This window comes from Piliocolobus tephrosceles, chromosome 3, assembly GCF_002776525.5.
Source record: "Piliocolobus tephrosceles isolate RC106 chromosome 3, ASM277652v3, whole genome shotgun sequence".
NCBI classification, from domain to species: domain Eukaryota; kingdom Metazoa; phylum Chordata; class Mammalia; order Primates; family Cercopithecidae; genus Piliocolobus; species Piliocolobus tephrosceles.
In genome coordinates, this window is record NC_045436.1 from 165,049,098 (window position 1) to 165,070,185 (window position 21,088).

The following is a 21,088-nucleotide window of genomic DNA, read 5'->3' on the forward strand; positions in this document are numbered from 1 at the left end:
TTGTATTAACTCTATGGGGTAAGTATACTATTATTAGTCCCATTTTACAGATGAGGCAAGTGGGGCACAAAGAAATTAATAAACTTGGACAAAGAAGTTAAGAAACACAGCTAGTGTGAATAGTGGAGATTAGATGCAAGCCCACACAGCCTGGTTCAGAGTCTATGCTACTAACACTTTCTCCTGTGATCTCTCTGGACCTAGCTGAAGTGTCTGCTGAGTTTGGGAGTGGAGACCTTGAGTTACTTGAATGTCTCTTCTTCCTTGGTTCCTTTGATATAATCTACTGCTTCTCCTTGTACCTCTCTGACTACTTTTTCCTGGTCTTCTTCATGGACTGCTCATCCCATTCCTGGTTTTAAATGTAGCTTCCCCTAAGGCTGTGCATTCAGCTCCCTGGTTTTTTCACTAGGTATTTTCTTTGGGGGATTTCTGCACCTATGTGCTAAAGGAGCACAAACTGATAGCTGTAAGCTTAGATCTCTGACCTGAGTTCCAAACTCCTTTCTAATTACTGATTTTCCAACTTCTCTGGGATATCCCTCAGGAACTTCAAACTTCATGGTGTCATAAACTGCACTAATCCATCTCTGTACCTTTTTTCTGTAATCCACAACCTCCACTGTCACAAATTACCATAAACTGGGTGACTTATAGACAACAGAAATTTATTTCTTACGTTTCTGGAGGATGGGAAGTCCAGGACCAAGGTGCCAAAAGATTTGGTGACTGGTAAAGCTTCTCTTCCGGGTTCATAGATAGACCATATTTTCATTGTCACTAGGGCTTGGTGAAGGAGGCACAGCAGCATTTTGGGGCCTCTTTTACAAGAACATTAATCGTATTCATTAAAAACTTCATTCTTATGACCTAATCACCTCCTGATACAGTTAGGCTTTGTGTCCCTACCCAAATCTCATCTTGAATTGTAGTTCCCATAATCCCCATGTGTTGTGGTGGGAAGGACCCAGTGGGAGGGAATTGAATCATGGGGGCAGTTGCCCCCATGCTATTCTTATATTAGTGAGTGAGTTCTCACAAGAGCTGATGGTTTTATAAGGGGCTTTCCCCCTTTGCCTGGCACTTCTCCTTTCTGCTGCCATGTGAAGAAGGACATGTTTTCTTCTCTTTCTGCCATGATTATAAGTTTTCCAAGGCGTCTATAGTCCTGTGGAACTGTGAGTCAATTAAACCTTTTTTTTTTTTTTTTTTTTTGAGACAGAGTCTGGCTCTGTCACCCAGGCTGGAGTACAGTGGCCGGATCTCAGCTCACTGCAAGCTCCTCCTCCCGGGTTTACGCCATTCTCCTGCCTCAGCCTCCCGAGTAGCTGGGACTATAGGCACCCGCCACCTCACCTGGCTAGTTTTTTGTATTTTTTTAGTAGAGACGGGGTTTCACTGTGTTAGCCAGGATAGTCTCGATCTCTGGACCTCGTGATCTGCCCGTCTCGGCCTCCCAATAAACCTCTTTTTTTTTTTTTTTATAAATTACCCAATCTTGGACAGTTCTTTATAGTAGTCTGAGAATGGACTAATACACCTCCCAAAGACCCCACCTCCCAATAATGATCATAATGGAGATTAGGTTTCAACATATGAATTTGGAGGCCACACACACTTTCAGTCTATAGCATAAAACATTTCCCCAAAGAAGATCCATTTTTTTTTTTTTTTTGCCTGTGGTTTGATCTAAAGTAATCATGCCTTCATCCATTCATAACTACCTTTTATGGTCACAAACTGGAGAAATAGTTATACATGTAATAACTGTGCTCCTATGTATTGACATATAATCTACAATAATATTTTGTTCATTGTTGATTCTGAACTGATGAGCCAGATTTGTTTAGCTGACACAAATATGTCATAAAATGGACAGTGCCTGGCACAGTGGCATAAAATGGAAAAAATAAAACATAATCATGGTAGAATTAAATAATTTCCTAATGGTAGAATTAAGGAAATGGTTCTTAAGGAGATATTAGTTGTTGGAATTAAAGTCTAACTAGAAACAATTAATAAAATATAGCATTCTAATTCTTTCAGAAAATCATCTATTTTCATATGAGCATTGTAAGTACTGGAGGGACTGCTCCTTATTTTACTCAGTATGTTGAACTACAGTACAATTTTGAGAGGTTATATAGGGAATAAACCCCCCCAGACTGCTCATCTCCCAGCAAAGATAACAAGAAACCGAAAGTAAAGCTCCCATGATAAATCCCAATATTAATCTCCTTCTGGGACGCATTAAGGTTAACAACTGGTAAACCAGAAAATGAAAATATCTCTGAGATACTAGTAAAAAAACAAACATGCCTTGTTTTTCCTTCATTCCATGGCAAAAAACATAAAATCTTTAGCTTTCTGCCTCACTAGAGAGAATAAGAATTGTTATAAACTCATATAAGTTTTGAAGAGAATCTCTTGCTGATTGAAATAATACCTTCATAATATTTGCAAATAAATGTCTAGACTCTCCATGAGCTCTAAAAATGAAAAATGTGCAGATGGAAATGAAAAGTGAACGTGGTCAAATCATTGGGATCTGAGGCTCTTTTATATGCCTGGAGTTTCTGGACCTTTATCAGAAGACAACATTTGTATATATTAAATAGATAAATATGCAATATATTAAGATAGGTAAACAGAAAGGAATAAGAGTAAGACTGCCTCAGTTTCCGCATAGCCATATGGGGATTAGATACGCCTATTAGCTGGAAGTTTTTCTGCCTTCCTGGAGGATTCTTAGCCCCTAAGATAATATAATGGAGACCTTATTAGCACTTTCAGTAGTACAGAGATTTATGCTAATCATCTGTACCATATGCAAGAATACATTGTAAAAACAATCATTATTATTATTTTTAATTCATGTATTTATTTTGAAGACAGAGTCTCTCTCTCTGTTGCCCAGGCTAGAGTGCAGCAAGCAATCATAGCTCACTGCAGCCTCAAACTCTTGGGCTTAAGCAATCCTCTCACCTCAGCCTCCTGAGTAGCTAGGACAAAAGGTGTATGCCACCACTCCTGGCTAATTTTATTTATTTATTTTTTATTTATTTATTTATTTATTTTTAGAGCCTGGGTCTGCGTATTGCCCAGGATGGCCTTGGACTCCTGGCCTCAAGCAATCCTCCTGCCTTGTTTTTCTAAAGTGCTGGGATTACAGGCATGAGCCACTGTGTCTGGCCTGGCCTCGTTATTATTCATCATTAGCAATAGCAAAGAAACATGCAGAAGTAACTCCTACATACAAGTTCATAATCTTGAGTTATTTACATTGTAATCCATGGCAATGTCAGTTTATTCTGTGTGCTTACTTGCTTGCTTTTATTTACTTTTAATTTTTGGAGATAGGAGCTCAAGATTTTAATCCCCATATATGTTGAAACTATTGTTCCCTTGAAATAAATTCATATGCACAAAGAACATAACAGCTAATCAGTGGAGAGAATCTATAAAGGCAAGACCATGTCTGCTTTTCCCCTTTTGTTTGTTCAGTTTACAACAGAGAGCCTGGTACACAGTAGATGCTAAATAATTATGTACTGAATAAATAATAAACCAGAGGTAAAAATTCAACTCTGGTGGAGTAAACAGAAAAGAGAGGAATACTGAGTGTTTAGAATGTGATTGGGATTGTGCTGGGTACCTGATGTAAATCATCTCTTAATTCTCTCCAGAGCTCTGAGAAACAGGTACATGATACCTATGTTATGAACGGCAAAGACCTTGATTCTTAACGTAACTAGCAGGCCCCGAATTAACCAACCTTGTCTCAGACCACATACCCCAGGCACATCTGCTGTCTCTTTTGTCATTGATCACATCACAGGTTTTTGTACACAGTATTCCTTTGCCTCTTCCCCAGTTCTATCTCCTGCTAATTTTTACTCATCCTTCAGGTCCCTCCTTTAATGTCGCATCCTCAGGGAAGTCTTCCCTATAAATTAGACCTTACATACTTGGTTTGTAGCACTTATCACAACTGTAACTGAATTATTATTTACACAGAACTTTGTTTTATGTGTGACTTCTCTGATAGTCATCAAATTCCAAGAGGGACTTCATCTGTCTTGATTGTTTTAGCTTCATTTCTTGTTACACTTTTTGACATATAATATACTTTCAAAAATATGTCCTGAATTATTTAATGATGATAAAAATCCAGTTTGAAGAAGTTTAGTAACTTATTCAAAGTTCCAGGCTAGTAAGTGATATGTGTGGCTTATAAGGAAGGAGCTGTTAAATTCCAAAAGCTACAAAACTAAGAGTAATAACTAAGAAAGTGGAAGATTGGTGTGGTATTCTAAATATCCTCTGAAATTAAATAAGCAGATGGTATTTAACAAGGATAAACATAATATCCCACATTACATGAAAACATGACAAAAGCTAACAGGTTCGGAATGAGCATCATTGTAGAACTAAATCCCTCCATGGGGAATGTGCAGTGGGTGTTTATACATGCAGGCACGACGCTAGACGTTGTGCATGGGTTATCTTTATTTAAGCCTCATAATAACCTCCAGATAGGGTAGTGTCATTATTTTCATCTTAAAGGTTTAAATTGTTCCCCTGTTAAACAGCAAAGCAGGCTCAAGCAGCTTTGATGTCAGAGCCCACGTAAACTTAACCATTTCATAAGGCTTTCAGACTCAAGCTTTGGAACTTCAGTGGCGTTGTCTGGCTTATTTGTTTTCTAAGACCTACAAATTTTTGGTGACTAAATTAAAGGTGGCCCAAATGCCAAAAAAAGTGATTGTGAATTCAGACTGACGTACTCCAAATGTAATATCCAAAATGGAGGCGATCAGAGCCTCTGGGCCCCATTCCCAGAAATAGTTAATTTTTTAAATTATCTAACGTAAGAATGAGGCTGTCACCGTTCATAAAAAGGAAATAGCCTTCTTGAAAGAAATTTACCCAGACAGGCTCCAAGCTTAGGAAAAGAACAATCCCTAAAGAAAAAGAACTGGAAATCGCTTTTCTAACTATCATGGAGGACACTACTGCCCCCTTGTGCCTCAATGTGACAATACAGTCCTAAGAACGTTCGGACCAGCTTACCCTGAGCGCCGTCTGAGCTCCGAGGGAAGTGTTCTGCCCCAGCTTGCTCAGGGTCAACAGGCCCGGGAGTTTCCTTTTGGGCCCTCTTGCCTGGCATGGGGAGGAGAGAGAGGCTTTACTGCCCCACTGAGAGGCCGGAAGCATTGAAGTCCTAGACGCAGATTCCTTTTAGGAAGCTACTGTGACCCTTGATAATTGTTCCCTTCATAGTCTCTGAAGAAGCGCTAGGAGAAGGCAAAGGAGGGTAGAAACTTCTCAAGTATTTGCAACAATTGCAACAATTTCAAAAATATGTCCTGCATGAATAAATGATGATAAAATCCAGCCTGAAGAAGTTTAGTAACCTATTCAAAGTTCCAGGCTAGTAAGTGACACGAGTAGCTCATAAGCCAGGGGCTGTTAAATTCCAAAAGCTACAACTGAGAGTAATAACTAAGAAAGTTTTGCAACAAGAACTTAATTAAGCAGACGAAACTTTTTATTTTATTTTATTTTATTTTATTGTTTTAATTTCAGAGACTCGGGGCTGCTGCTGGTAATGGTAGCTTACTGAGGGAGAAATTTATGCAGGAGGCACAAACTATTCTTTTCTCAGAAGGGCAGTAAGAAAGGGAAAGGGGCCAGGCGTGGTGGCTCATGCCTGTAATCCCAGCACTTTGGGAAGCTGAAGTGGGCGGATCACCTGAGATCAGGCCTTAGAGATTAGCCTGGCCAACATGGTGAAACCTCGTCTCCACTAAAAATACAAAAATTAGCCGGGCATAGTGGCGGGCCCTGTAATCCCAGCTATTCGGGAGCCTGAGGCACGAGAATCGCTTGAACCTGGGACGTGGAGGTTGCAGTGAGCTGAGATAGTGCCATTGCATTCCAGCCTGGGAGACATGAGTGAAACTCTGAAAAAAAAAAGAGAGAGAGAGAGAGAAAGGCAACGAAATGTGTAATAAAATGTGTTTAGAGCTGAATCTGACCTGTCCTGAACCTGCTCACAAAAACAGATGACCAGAAATGTATAATAAAATGTATTTAGAGCTGAATCTGACCTATCCTGAACCTGCCTCACAAAAGCAGATGACCAGAGACCTTGAGGTCCTGTCCTCCATCCCCTCACCTGGGATATTTCAATTTATTTGTAAAAAACAATTCAAGTTTTCATGCTGTTTTGCCCTGAGGGTTTCAATATGAGATTTATTTATGTCAGTATTTGAATACTGACAGCTTCCTCCATAGTAAGCTCCTTTGGATGAGGGCCATGCTTGTTGACTCACCATTACGCTCCTGTTCATAGCCAAGTGCTTGGTATATGAATATGTGTTGAACAAATGACTATATTCTGTGTTTTAGTGACTAATAGGATTGAAAGACATTGAGATAAAAGTTACCTCTCAGTTAACTTCCCCCCCACAGGTGCACTCATCTTTCAAACTTAGGAAGATGTAAAAGCTTTGTAGTCAAACTCAAGTTCAAATCCTAGTCCCAGTGACCTTGGGAAAGTTCTTTAAACCTCGCTGTGCTCATTTCTTAAACATCGTGTGGGAAAACATCTACCTCTTTTACTTGTCAGGGATTTAATGAGAACATGTATCTCCTACACCACATGGCTCAGTGTCCAGCAGACCATGAGTGATCATTAAAAGTTAGTTTTATTCGGCTGGGCACAGTGGCTCACGCCTGTAATCCCAGGACTTTGGGAGGCTGAGGCAGGCAGATCACGAGGTCAGGAGATCGAGACCATCCTGGCTAACACGGTGAAAACCCATCTCTACTAAAAATACAAAAAAAAAATTAGCAGAGCTTGGTGGTGGGTGCCTGTAATCCCAACTACTCGGGAGGCTGAGGCAGGAGAATCACTTGAACCCAGGAGGCGGAGCTTGCAGTGAGCCGAGATCACACCACTGCACTCCAGCCTGGGCGACGGAGAGACTGCGTCTCAAAAAAAAAAAAAAAGTTTTATTCACCCCCAATTCCTATGCTTTCTCAAAGTGTCTTCGGATAGACTTTAAAAGATGTTCTTCAGAAATCTGGACCCGCATGTGTGCACCCACCACTGTAATCTAGAGACTACACTTCTTTCTCCAGCAGACATTTCGCCAAACTTGTCAGCAATCTGTAAACTCAACTCATTTTTATTTTCTCTTTCTGTAGAAAGATGTAATGCAAGGACAAGAAGGTTGTAGCTTATGTTAGAATACTTTTGACTATAAGTAACAAAAAAGATCAATAAAGAATGGCTTACACATGAGGAAAATGTGTAATCTCACATAAAGTGTCCAGAGATGATAGTCGAAATGAAGTTATCAAGGGGCCAGAATCTAGCCAATTCAGCAGGTGACAAAAATCAGACTGAGAGAGAATAGATTGTTGTAAATCTTCAGGATTTCAGGGAAAAAAAAGGTTTTATAAAACCACGTATGTGCAGATGAACGTATGTGTATACCATCATCTCCATACAGTCATCTCTCTGTATTCTTGAGGGACTGAGTTCAGAACCCCCCATGGATACCAAAATCTGGGGACACTTAAGTCTCCTTATATGAAATGGTGTAGTATTTACATACAACCTATATATCCTCCCATGTACTTTAAATCATCTCTAGATTACTTATAATACCTAATACAATGGAAATGCTGCGTAAATAGTTTTTATACTGTATTGTTTTACATTTATATTGTTTGTTTGTTTGTTTATTGAGATGGAGTCTTGCTCTGTCTCCCAGGCTGGAGTGCAAGGTCATAATCTCAGCTCACTGCAACCTCCACCTCCCGGGCTCAAGTGATTCTCCTGTCTCAGCCTCCCGAGTAGCCAGGACTACAGGCACATGCCATCAGGCCCGGCTAATTTTTTGTATTTTTGACGGGGGTGTATTTTTGTAGTAGAGACGGGGTTTCACCATGTTGGCCAGGCTGGTTTCCAACTCCTGACCTCAGGTGATCCGCCCACTTCAGCCTCCCAAAGTGCTGGGATTATAGGCGTGAGCTACCGCACCTGCCTTATTTTTTATTTATTTTTTATTTTTATTTTTTCAAATATTTTCAAGCCACAGTTAGTTGAATCTGTGGATGCTGCACCTGTAATATGGAGTGCCTGCTGTATTTTATTTTATTCTTTCTGATTGAAACACTGCATGCTTCTTTTAAGTAGAATTCTTTACGCAGTATTTTTTTGTTTGTTTTTTTGTTTTTTGTTTTTTTTTGGTCAGTATCAGTAGGCTGATGTCATGCCAACTTGAAAGTGATCTAATCAATTAGTAAAATCTAAAAAAATTTATTTCTGCTCTGGATATAGGCAGACATGCTATAGGCAGGGAACACTCAGCACATGGGATACTACTTTTAGCACTCATAAAAAATCCTGAATTTTGGCCTCAGAGCTGGGCTTTACACTGCTGAGACTAAAGCCTTGACAGAATAGAGTCCTTTCAAATCGCATTAAACTATGGCAGGCATCAAGAAATATAATTGCTAGTTGTGGTAGATACACTTCTGAGTAGAACTGTAAAAAAAAAAAAAAGGCTGTTGTTAAGCAAGAACTGCTGTGAAAACCAACATGAACTCATGTTCAGAAGAAGCAGGCTGCGGTAGGTATTAATAGATATCCAAAGGCAGCCACTCAAGATCCCTGTCTCTTGGTTATTCAATCAAATACTAATCAGGGTACTGCTGTGATGAAATTTTGCAGATATAATTAAAGTCTCAGGGCCGTTGACCTTAAGATACAGAAATAATCTTTGTGGGCTTGATCTAATCACACGAGTCCTTTACCAAAGGGGAAGTCAGAGAGAATCAGTGTGAGAAGGACTCAACGGGCCTTTATTTACTGGTTTGAAGATGGAATGAAACTGAGAGAGAAGCCCCCAGTGAACAGCCATAAAGTTACAGGGACCTGGGTCCTACCACCACAGAAGCTGAATTCTACCAACAGCGTCAATGAGCTTGGAAGAGGACTGCAAGGCCCAGATGAGAACCATAGCCGGTTTAAGTGTGAGACTGAGCAGAGAACACAGCTCAGCCATGTCAGACTCTTTTATCCCACAGAACTGTGAGATAATAAATTTGTGTGTTTAAAGTTACTAAGTTTATGGTAATTTTTTTATGCAGCAATAGGAAACTGATACATAAGCTTTCTCCCAGGGCACCATTGTCTTTTTTTTTTTTTTTTTCCACTAAATGGTTTTGGGTGCCTATAGAATTTAACTACATCATAAGTTTTTAAAAGACCCTGAAAAAATGGACACCCTCTTCAGGATAAAGTTGGGAAATTCCTTTTAAAAGTCTCCCTAAATCAAACAATTCTACGTGCATTCCACTAAAGATTCAGGGATTGGGCCCAATCCCAGAAGCCTTTTCCTACAAAATTTGGAAAATCTCTTTTTGCAGAATCAACTTAAGTTACTTGAAGAGATAATAGTAAAATAAATAAAATTTGTAGAATGCTTAGTATTATGCTAGAATATTTATATACGTGATGCCAATTAGTTTTCATTTCTTTACTGTAAGATGCTGTTGTTTCCTGCAGCTTTAAAGATGAAGACTCAAAGCAGAACTTTTCAATTATTTCCTGGTTAGTAGTAGAGCTGAAACTTGAGCCAGTTTTTTGTTTGTTTATTTGTTTTTCTTTTTGTTTTGGCTGTAAATCTCATGTAATTTCCTTCTTCCATATGGTTAGAGGGCAGAACTAGAAGGGGAGAGAATCTTTGCCTAGCACCTTGGATTTCTGCTTCATGCTGAGTGACCTTGAGAACTCGTGGGGCTCAGAATGTGCCCACATCCTTGCACTCAGGCAGCTGAGTTGAATCTTGGTCACCCAGCTCTCATTCCTTTTCCAAGGATAGTATCTAGGTCAGCCTTTTCCCACCATTGGCTGTTTCTTTTTTTAATCTGCAATTCATATTTAACTACTTTGACCCCAGAAGTGTGTTCAGGAAACGGAAGAGGTAGTTAATGCAGACTTTGGAAACAAGAAAATACCCACCATGTTGAGTATATTCAGTTTTTAAAATTGGTTGGGTTTCTTTCATCCATTGTCTAGTTTAATTTTCATTTATTTTGCTTACCTGTGATGTTAGTATTACTTACCTGTTATATCAGATGAGAACATTTACAGTAAAAAGGAATAAATCAGTTGCTAGGAGTTCAAACACCTGGGCATATTAGAACAGAAATTTATAGCCAGTTCTAGTTCTTTGTGATCAGCTTTTCTGCTTTGAAAACTGAAAGATTAATCCTATAGTTTTTAAATGAACTTTTTAGAGTCCAGTTTTTGACTATGTTAAGCTCTTTATGTTGAGGTAAGAAGTGTTTTTTTCTTGATCCTAGCCATCTGCCCTTAATTTCTGTGATCATAGTCATTGTGGGCAATCATGGGGATGTCGGAACCCCCATGACTATCTTGGTCTTCATCTTAGGAGTTCTAAAAATTTAGACCCAAGTTTTGAAGGACATTATCAGAGCAAATTCATTTTCTAATTTATTAAAAGCTAAGAACTGAAGATTTCTTCATTCAGCATAAATATTTCTAATATTCCCTATTCTAAACTTCATAAAGGTTAGTCCGTGCCCTGTATTTACTAACTCTAAAGAGAGCAGAGAAGTCCACAGAATCTGGTGTTATCAGCAGCACAGATTGTAGGATTGTGTCATTTAAATTTTGAAAATTCATCTACAATTATAGAATGCCAGAGAATCTCTGAATTGTCACACTAGATGCTAAATACTATTTTAACTGATAGACTGAGCAGACTACCTTGTATGTTCTCTTTATCACCAGGGGTGGGTGTGAGAGCTGGTGAAATATACACATGCTTAAGAGATGTGGCATTACAGGTATCATGAAAGGATCCCCAAATAACTATTTCACAAGCACTTTTAGTTTTGTTTTTTCCTATGAAACGTCTTACTATAATTCCTTTTTTATTCCTGAAGAAGTCTCTAAATGCTTTATAACAATTCTGATCCTGAGGAGAAGACACATACCAGAACAGAGTGATTTAGGGGAAGAGAGGATTTCAGCTAATACAGTGGGCAAAGATTATTGGCGTGGACAATATTATAATTATATGAGGTTATTATACATCTGATTTGCATACCACTGCAGCTGTTTCTCATGCATTGCAACAGAGCTCTGAAAACCTTCCAGGAAATGCTGAAAGGTTTCCTTATGTGGTGAAAGTATGATAACTCATGAAGCACTCACAAAATATGTTTCTTAGCAATTTCCTATGCATACATGGATCTTTCTCCAAAGCACCCTTCCCAACACTTTCCGTGATGATTTCAAACATACTCATATAAGCATCGCTGGGGAAAACTTTCATTTAAATTAATAAATAAGAGGCTCCTGGATTTCTACTGACATTTATTTTCATGATGGTGGTCTTTATTCTCCTCAGCTATCATTTACAATTAAGATATGCCTGTCTTTTAGGGCATTCTAAATTCTGATGATATTAGATAGAGTAATTCAACTTATAACACTAGAGTAGAAGGCATAATTCATATCTGCTTCATAAGCTTATTGCATTTCAGACCTGTGTTATTCTAGATTCAACCACGTTGATAAATATGATTTATCCTTGGTCTACTGGCATTGATGTTACAGTGACTCGTTGCATGATGGAGTTCTGCTTACCAAATTCTAAACCATTACCATGGTGCTAACAGCTAATATTAAACGACCAAATATGATGTGCAAGGTAGAGGGCTAGGATAATAGCATAATATGCGTATCTTATTCATTCTCATAACAGCTCTCTGAGGTCAATGCCTGTCCCCATTTCACAGAGGAGAACAATGAGACTTAGATTAAACAGTTTGCCTGAAGCTACACAGTTCCCAAGTTGGCAGGGTAGGGGCTCAACTCAGGCCTTCTGCTTAACTGCAGAGGCCAAGAATCTAAACACTGCACTAGATTCCTCTAAATACTGCCTGACAAAAAATACCAGCTATTGTATGGACACGAAGACATTTGCAGTATCAAAACTTAGTCCTAGACCTCAGGAAATCTAGACATGAAGTCAGGCTCAGCAGCCCCCTGTGTGTCTATGGTCAGTTCCTGTAACCTCCTTAACCTCTATCCCCTCACCTTCTAAATGAGGCCATTGAATTGAATTGTCTCTAAAATTGCTTTATGTTTGTTTGTTTGTTTGTTTGAGACGGAATTTTGCTCTGTCACCCAGGCTGGAGTATAGTGGCATGATCTTGGCTCACTGCAAAGTCCGCCTCCTAGGTTCAAGTGATTCTCCTGCCTCAGCCTGCTGGGTAGCTTGGATTACAAGCATGTGCCACCATGCCCGGCTAATTTTTGTATTTTTAGTAGAGACAGGGTTTTATCATGTTGTCCAAGCTGGTCTCGAACTCCTGATTTCAGGTGATCCACCCACCTTGGCCTCCCAAAGTACTAGGATTACAGGCATGAGCCACTGTGCCCAGCCTCTAAAGTTGCTTTAAACACTCAAGTTTCCTGATTCTGTGACCTATAGATTAGATCTGATATTTTCTAATTATGGGAATGCAGTGGCCCCTCTCGAAGACAGTTCATTCATTTGTAAAATGGAGTTAATACTAACATCTTTCTATTCCCATGAGATAATCCATGTAAAACATTTAATGCAAGGTTGGAACATATAAAGTGCTCAAGTGTTTTAGCTCATCATCATCAGTATCATCGTCATCATCACATTAATAATTATAAAATATCAATACTAATAAAGTATGCTGATTATTATGATAGTAATAGTAATAATGCCTTGTTAGAATTGATATTAGTACTAGCATAGTATTCATTGCATATCTACAGCTAATCTTGACCCTCACATGCGTCCCCACATGGCCTGAGAGGACTGAAAAGGCTCATCAGGGAATACAGCAGTAAGGCCCCAAAAGGCAACTGTTTCTTCACCAACTGACAAATCTATGGCAGTTATATTGCAAAGAAAACCTTATTCCACATTTATTGTGTTATCATATCATAGCGAAGGGTTTCAGAGTCAATAAAAGAAATGCAATGGTCATCATAGATGACTATACCAGCCAAGAGAACCAGGGACTTCCAGCTCCTAAATATTGGATGGAGCAATTCATTTGACTGGTCCTAAAAACCAGAACATTTTCCTCAGGCCGTTACTATCTAGCCATTTACAGTAACAGTAAAGAGTATGTGGCAAAGAGGAAGGTGAGGAGGTTCTTGTTGTACTAAAACCAAAGATTTCTAAAAAGAAAGTATTTTCCTCAAATCTCTCAAGCTACAATACACAATAAATTTTAATCGGTGCTCCCAATTTTGATTGAAATGGCTTCCCTTTGCACATGCCTCTCTCTAACGCAGCTGTGATGGGTGCCTCTGGGTACAAACACACCTAGTACATCTTCCCAAAAGAAGGATTTCCACAGATGACTCTCCAGGAGAACATGTTTTCAGTCCTAATAGAAGAAAAAGTAATAATCCAGAGGGCAAGAAAAAATGGCAAAGAAAACATTGAAATTTATGAATTTGAATCTACTAATTTTAATATACCACAAGAGAAAAAAAAAAAAAAAAAAAAAAAGAATTTTAAAAACTAATTCCTGTATCTCCAGTGCCCAGAATAGTAAAAGGCATATGGACTATTTACTGACACTTAGAAGGCATTAAATAACTACTTATTGAATAAATGAGCAAATAGATGTCTCCATCAAAACCTGTGTGACTCAAACAAGTGACTTCATCTCTCCAAGTTCATTGTCCTCATGTCTAAATAATACCCACCTTTCAGGGTTGACGAAAATGTTAAAAGTAATGGTCTACATCAGAAAGAATGGAGTTGTTTATTTTATACTCAGTAAACCATTGTGATTGTGGTGATGTGGTTCCGCTGACTGCCATCACAGCAACCCTGTCTGCGTGAAAAACAGGCAAATTGCTTTATCCCTTGGAGCGACCTGTCCAAACGCCTTAGTATCCACTAGTAATTTTCAAAATGATGATTAGATTCATGAGGGAAGCAAATTATTGCTGTTTGTTCATGGGGTTGTGTGTGCATCCAATTCCATGTGATTCTGGTCAGTAGCTCCTCTCCGTGTGAGACTTTCTCATAAGGTTGCAGTGGCAGCACAAATGGAGGCAGCATTTCTGGAAAGCACCATGACTGTGCATAGGAAGACCTTTCAATGGTTTAACTCGTTGGTCTTATGATTTTCCTTCTGCGATTAGTCATAAAGAAAGAACCACAGGTGCAGTCACAGATGGATGCATAGAATATTAATTACATCATTATTCCTATGTAGTGTGAAAATGCCAAAATCGTCTCAACATGCAGCAGTATGGTAAGTTCAGTGGATGCATTATTATGCGGTCATTAAAAATCATGATGTAAAAAAATGTTCAGGATATTTATCCTAAACTTAAAAAAAGAAGATAAAATACTGTAATTTTGTCTTATTAAAACTTTATTTCTATAGTATATATGCTTAGATAAATGACCAGTATACTCTTACAGTAGTCAGATTATAGGTGATTTTCATTTTCCTTATTTTTTTTCTATAGAGGGCATATTTTCATGGAATAATCATTTGCTAATAATCAGACAAAATTTCATTAGAAAATAGAATACAGAACCATAAGGGTTAGTAGAAGCTTACAGCAAATTTTCAAAAGATGGATGAGTGAGGCATTTCTCACTTTCCCTAAACCCAGGAACCCTACTGCTTCTTGGATCCTTAGGAAAACCCAGTAAACAAATTCATGCCCAGATGTTTAACCTTCATTGTACTTGTTTACTTGAAGCAAGTAAACAGTCTTTAAAAATGACACCTGGGAAATGGAGACAATTTATACTGCTAAATGACTTGATAATCTTCATGTTACAACATCAGTGGGAGGCTGGGCTCACACCTGTAATCCCAGCACTTTGGGAGGCCAAGACAGGATTGCTTGTGGCAGGGAGTTCAAATCCAGCCTGCGCAACATAGTGAGATCCCATCTTTACAAAAATAAAAAATAAAAATCAATAAATAAAGCGTCAGTGGGAGAACTATTTCAGAACACAGGAACTTGGAGTATCTTTTAAACATGTCACAGGGATAGATGCTCCAAACTTTTTACCAAATCTGCATTCTTATCTTCTTCCTGGCCATACCAGACTTATTTTGTTTGGGGTAGACACATTAAGTGATCTCTAACAACAACAAAAAAATGAGAATAGAAATGACGTATACCACTTTAAGACCTGGCCCATAAAAAGCTTCCATGCACTCTCTTCAGCGTTCTTTTCCTCCTTCTGGATGAGACAGTCACAGAGACTGTTGGAGCCATATGTTAAAGTCACCAAATCTTCATTAGCCTCTGTCCCTAGAAGAACCATCAGTTGATCTGTACACTCACCCGATTGTTATGTGAATAAGAAATACACTACATGGTTTTTAAATGTCTTATACAGGTTGAATATCCCTAATCCAATAGAGCAAAATACTCTAAAATCCAAAACTTTTTGAGTGACAAAATGGCATTCAAAGTTAATGCTTATTGGAACATTTCAGATTTTCAGGTTAGGTATGTTCAACTGGTGATGTGGTTAGGCTTTGTGTCTCCACCCAAATCTCATCTTGAATTGTAATCCCCATAATCCCCACATGTCAAGGGAGAGACCAGGTGGAGGTAACTGAATCATGGCGACAGTTTCCCCCATGCTGTTCTCATGATAGTGTGAGTGAGTTCTCATAAGATCTGATGGTTTTATAAGGAGCTTCTCCCTTTCACTCAGCACTTCTTCTTGCCGCCTTGTGAAGGTACCTTCCTTCTCCTTTGCCTTCCACCATGATTGTAAGTTTCCTGAGGCCTCCCCAGGGATACTGAACTGTGAGTCAATTAAACCTCTTTCCTTTATAAATTACCCAGACTTGGGCAGTTCTTTATAGCAGTATGAAAATGAAATAACACAACCTGTGAGTCTAATGTGAATATTCCAAATCCCAAAAAATCTAAAATCCAAGACACTTCTGTTCCCAAGCATTTTGATTAAGGGATATTTGAAGACCTGATTGCTACAGCAGCAAGTTAACTAATATAGCACATTGTTTGTGGTTTACACTTTGCTTCACATGCAGCCTGGCCAAATTCATTCTTGATGGAGCAGTAGAGAGACCACTTTTATGGAGAGATCACTGCACAAAAAAAGTGAAGAAAAAGTTAGAGAACGTATACCATCTTGTAAATCACTAGCATCCTTTACTCACCTGAAGGTTAAAAATGCACTAGTTTCAATAAAAAGTCTCTGGGAAGAAATAAAAGATCATAATTCTTGGATTTGATTTTTTAATCTTTTATCTAGTTTTTGGTCTTTGCTATGGTCTGAATGTTTGTGTCCCTTCAGAACTTAGTATGTTGAAATGCTAACCCCCAATGTGATGGTATTAGGAGGTGGGGCCTTTGGGAGATGATTAGATCATGTGGGCAGAGACTTCATGAATGAGACGAGCATCCTTTTATAAAAAACCCCACAGAGCTAGCTTGCCCCGTCACCATGTGGGGACACAGCTAGAAGGTTCCATATATGAACCAGGAATGTGCACTCATCAAGTACTGAATCTGCTGACCCTATGGTCTTAGACTTCCTGGCCTCCAGTACTATGAGAAATAAATTTCTATTGTTTATAAGCTGCCTAGTCTATGGCATTTTGTTAAAGCAGCCCGAACAAAGACAGTCTTTATTCTTCTAGTTGGATAGAGGTTCCATGATGGTGAGACCTTTGACTCGTTTATTGTAGCATTCCCAGTACCTAGAAGACTCCTGGAATAGGCATACAATATGTGTTCGTAGAGATGTAAACTAACGTAATGAATATAAGATGGATAAAGACAAATTTATCTGGTGAGACTTTCCAACCTGAAACCTGGCCAGCAGTTTTCATTTGGCAGAGAAAAGATTTCCTCTGACACAGATATGTGATTAAACATAAAACTCGTGCATGTCAGATAGTCAGTTTACAAAATCATTTCACAGTATATCTATCAAATGTATCTAGAGACTGAAGGCAGCTAGCAAGTTTGTTGAGTGCAGAGTTCCCTTTTCTTGCAATCCTCTTCCTTTATCAGCATCAACTTTAACTCCCCGGCACCTTTCCAACTCTAACTTTGCACAAGCTTGCCACCTGATGGCAGAGAGCCAGGTATTTACTCTCTCCTTATTATCCCAAGCAAATGGCTTAGCATTAAACAGCCAATAAATCACAATTTCCATGTGTGAGAGGGTCCAACTCCAAAGTGTTTAGTCTTAAAATAGGTCTATTGGTGCCAGCTAGATAGTCAAAATGTTTGAAAGATTGACTGTATACATACCACCTTCTTTCCTTTTCAGAGTTGTAGCTGTTGGTTGTTAATTCATTTATGTATTAGGGTCCTTCAGAGAAATGGAACTAATAGGATGCGTGAGTATAAAGAGATTTATTAAGATATTGGCTCACACTTTGTGAAGCCTTGGCCAGCTTGATATCTAGTGGAGGGGTCTGGCAAGCTGGAGCCTCAGAAAACAGTTACAGTTCAAGTCCAAAGGCAGGGTATTGGTGAACAAGGGAAGCCAATATTACAGATGATGTCTGAAGAACACTCTTTTTCTCTGGGGAGGTCTTTGTTCTTCTCAGGCCTTAAACTGATTCAATGATGCCCCTTCACATTATGGAGGGCAATCTGCTTTACTTAAAGTCCACCAGCTTAAATGTATTGAAAGTAATAGCAAAAACCGCAATTACTTTTGCATCCATGTAATCTCAAAAACACCCTTACAGAACTATCTGGAATCATGCTTGACCAAACACTTGGACACTATGGCCCAGACAAGTTAAACACATAAAATCAACCATCACAGTTCACTTGCTTGCTCTTTTTGGTTGTTTTTTTCTTTGCTCCAATTCTCTTAGGTCCTTGAGGTCATCATTATTTCCATAGGGGTCATCTAATATGAAACCTTGTTGTGACCTGGAGAGTTCCAAGTCTACATTCCAGCTTCCTCACTGGCTTAGTGTGTAACAAAGTGCTTTGCCACTCAGCACCTCCAGTTCTGCCTCTGTGAATGGAACTATTTTGCCTACTTAAGCTCATTATCATTAACAAATGGGATAAAACCATATTGAGAAGCTCTGTAAACACAAATTCACATTGAAACTGCTAACATCGTTTATGTATCAAAGGTCCTACCTTTCAAAACAACAAATGAAAAAATAGAAAATTCTGCAGGTGAAGCACATTTCAGTTGAGTAACTGCCTCATTGGAATAAAGAAAGACCAAATTCAGAAAGTAAGTTTATTAGTGAGGGAACAATGATTTAAAGGGTTAAGTGACATTTTAAATACTACTGTAGGTGATTGATAAAGATGCCAGGCACAGTATTGAATTTAGAGTACACAGAATATTCATGTCCAAAGTCAGGCCTGTTGGGGAGTTAGCACACCATTCATCCTTCCCCAGTGAACTTAGTCCTGGGTGGACTTTAGGTGGTGTGGGAGTGCTGTGACAGCTAGAGTCAGGGGAGCCCTGATCACATGGGACTGTTCACGAGAATCTACTAAGAGACTAAACAGAACTTACCACTTCTCCACTTACAATGTACAGTTGACTCTTGAACAACACTAGCTGGAAGTGTGTGGGTCCACTTATAGGTGGATTTTTGCCAATAAATATAGTCGCCCCTCTGAATTTGCAGCTTCAGCATCCACAGCCAAATGCAGATCAAAGATACAGGACAGGAAGGACCAACTTCTCTTAACTGCAGGTTCTACAGTGCCAAGTGTGGGATTTGGGTGTGCGTGGATTTTGGTATCCGTGGTGGTCCTGGAAGCAATGCACCATGGATAACAAGGGATCACCGTACAGTTAATATCTCACATGTGATTCAATTCTGGACTATCATGTGATTGTCAGTCTCCACCACTCAGGGGGCCTCTATGCCTAACATTCTTAACCAGATTGGTTCTTATAACTTCAAAAAATGGAGGAATTTCCAGAGATTGGGGGTTAATTTGCTTGCTCAAACCTTATATTCACCACCAAGGGAGCCCCCTTCTGACACTTTAAAGTTTCTTTTTCTTTTCTTTTCTTTCTTTTCTTTTTTTTTTTTTTTTAGCAAAAATGCCAAAACCACTCTCAGAGGGCTAGCCTTGCCCTATGGCCCCTCCCGGTCAGTAGTCCAACATGGGTGTAGTTCCCAAGATCAGTGTCCATCGTTCTTTGATAAGTTGACCCAGGGACAAAGGTGGGGATCTATTAAGCCCAGGCCATGCCATTTTTTGCAGACTCTCCTTTCTAGAAGTTCAAAAATATCATGGGATTCTATCTCACCCAAGGTCATTTGTTACAGCACCATGTCTTGGGTATGCCTAGACATCCTGTTAACAAGCATTAGTATCTATTCTTGCTTGAAACTTCTTGAGCCACTGGAGATGCCAATGGAGTAATTTTGTCATTGAACCATAGATTATGTGGGTTCAGAAAACCTGGAGAAGACAAAACCAAGATTCACCAAAGACCATATTATAAACATCTTGCAACATGCTTGCTGTGTGAAAAAAAAAAAAAAAAAAATGCAGTTTCCTTTTACTTCATTTATAATAAACAGATGTGTTCTTAAAAGCAGCACTGTGTTTCTGAATACATCATACCTTTGATACTTAATATGCAAAGATATTTATATCTACATTTTGTTTTTTTCCTGTGAGGACTGGAACAAAGATAAGTTTATAGTGTGCTTTTATTCTCTTTGTAATAATGGATGAATGGTTAACTTTCTTGGTGCAGCTTTGCGTGGTAGGCGGTTCTGTTTCAAAATGTGCAAAAAAAATCAGTTTTATGAGTACTTTGCTCATTTTGCTTCTCTGCCACTTTCCCTAGGAATGCCCCAGTGGTGTTGTTAATGAAGAAACCTTCAAAGAGATTTACTCACAGTTCTTTCCACAGGGAGGTAAGTACAAATGTGGACTTGTTAACATACTATCAGAGTTACAGTTATGCTTGCAGTGTTGAGTTTAGTTTAATTTTTCATAGCATGATGCTACATTTTTAATCTTTATGTAAAAGAATGCATAGCATCCAAGTGCATGTAATTTTTAATGTATCATAAAAGCCAGCGACTTAGAAATTATCAAATATCCAAGAGGATACTCTTTAGTTGAATACAACTATTACTGTGTGCCTAATACTGTGTCTCTCAAATGCACAATGCTTTCTATTACGAGGGCGCTCAAAATGCCACAAAGCTCATTCACATGCATTATAGGTCTCATTTGATTCTCCCAACTCTCAAAATTAGGACAAACATGATTATCCTCAATTTACAGATATGAAATCTGGGCATTGGAGAAGGTAAATGGTTTGCTCGGGGCCACATATTGACTCAGTGGCAGATCTGGGTTATAACCTAGATTTTCTGCAGCCTCCCCTTGTATATTTTCTGCTGTTTTCTTTTAGTAACTCTTTACTGTGCTCCCTCATCTGAGAAAATTAAAACCATCCTAGATATTATTTTAATTGGTAAGAAAACACAAGGATAGCGTAATGATAATACATGCATGTTAGAGAGGAGTGAAAAGATATTCTTGCCATTGGACCTTACAGTTTTTCTTTCAATCACCTAACAGATGCCTAACTCATATTTATCCCACAGCCTACGGTGTGCCCAGCCATGTGTGAGGTGCTGATCATGTAGGAGGAATAAGAGGAATAGGATGTGGTCTTTCTCCAAAATAATGTTATAGCTTACTGTAGCAGATGGGCAATGTCAATCTCAAGTATAACTGTGATTATGGGAGTTAAAAAATAATATTCTGAGAGCACAGTGCTGACATGATTAAATTAGCTGCAGGACAGAAAGGACATAAAAAGAGTCTCGCCAGATGAGTTGAACCTGAGCTGAAGTTGTTGCCATTCAGAAAGCATCTAATATGTGCCTGTCCCTGGCATGCCTCACCATCTAACAACCCCATCTGTAACCCTCATTTTTTAAAAGATAAACACGTGAAAACTAAGGTGCAGAGAGTTTGATCCATTTCCAAAGT

At 38.9% G+C, this 21,088-nt stretch overlaps 1 protein-coding gene across 6 annotated transcripts in view; it reads left to right on the top strand.

Annotated features, from left to right (window-relative positions):
• KCNIP4 (potassium voltage-gated channel interacting protein 4) overlaps positions 1-21,088 on the top strand; it is a 1,209,980-nt gene that overhangs the window by 1,161,549 nt on the left and 27,343 nt on the right. For all 6 annotated transcript variants that reach the window (XM_026456087.1, XM_026456089.1, XM_026456090.1 and 3 more), the window contains one exon: positions 19,926-19,995. In XM_026456087.1, the coding sequence (XP_026311872.1) occupies positions 19,926-19,995 (70 nt within the window). The remainder of the gene's footprint in view (positions 1-19,925; positions 19,996-21,088) is intronic.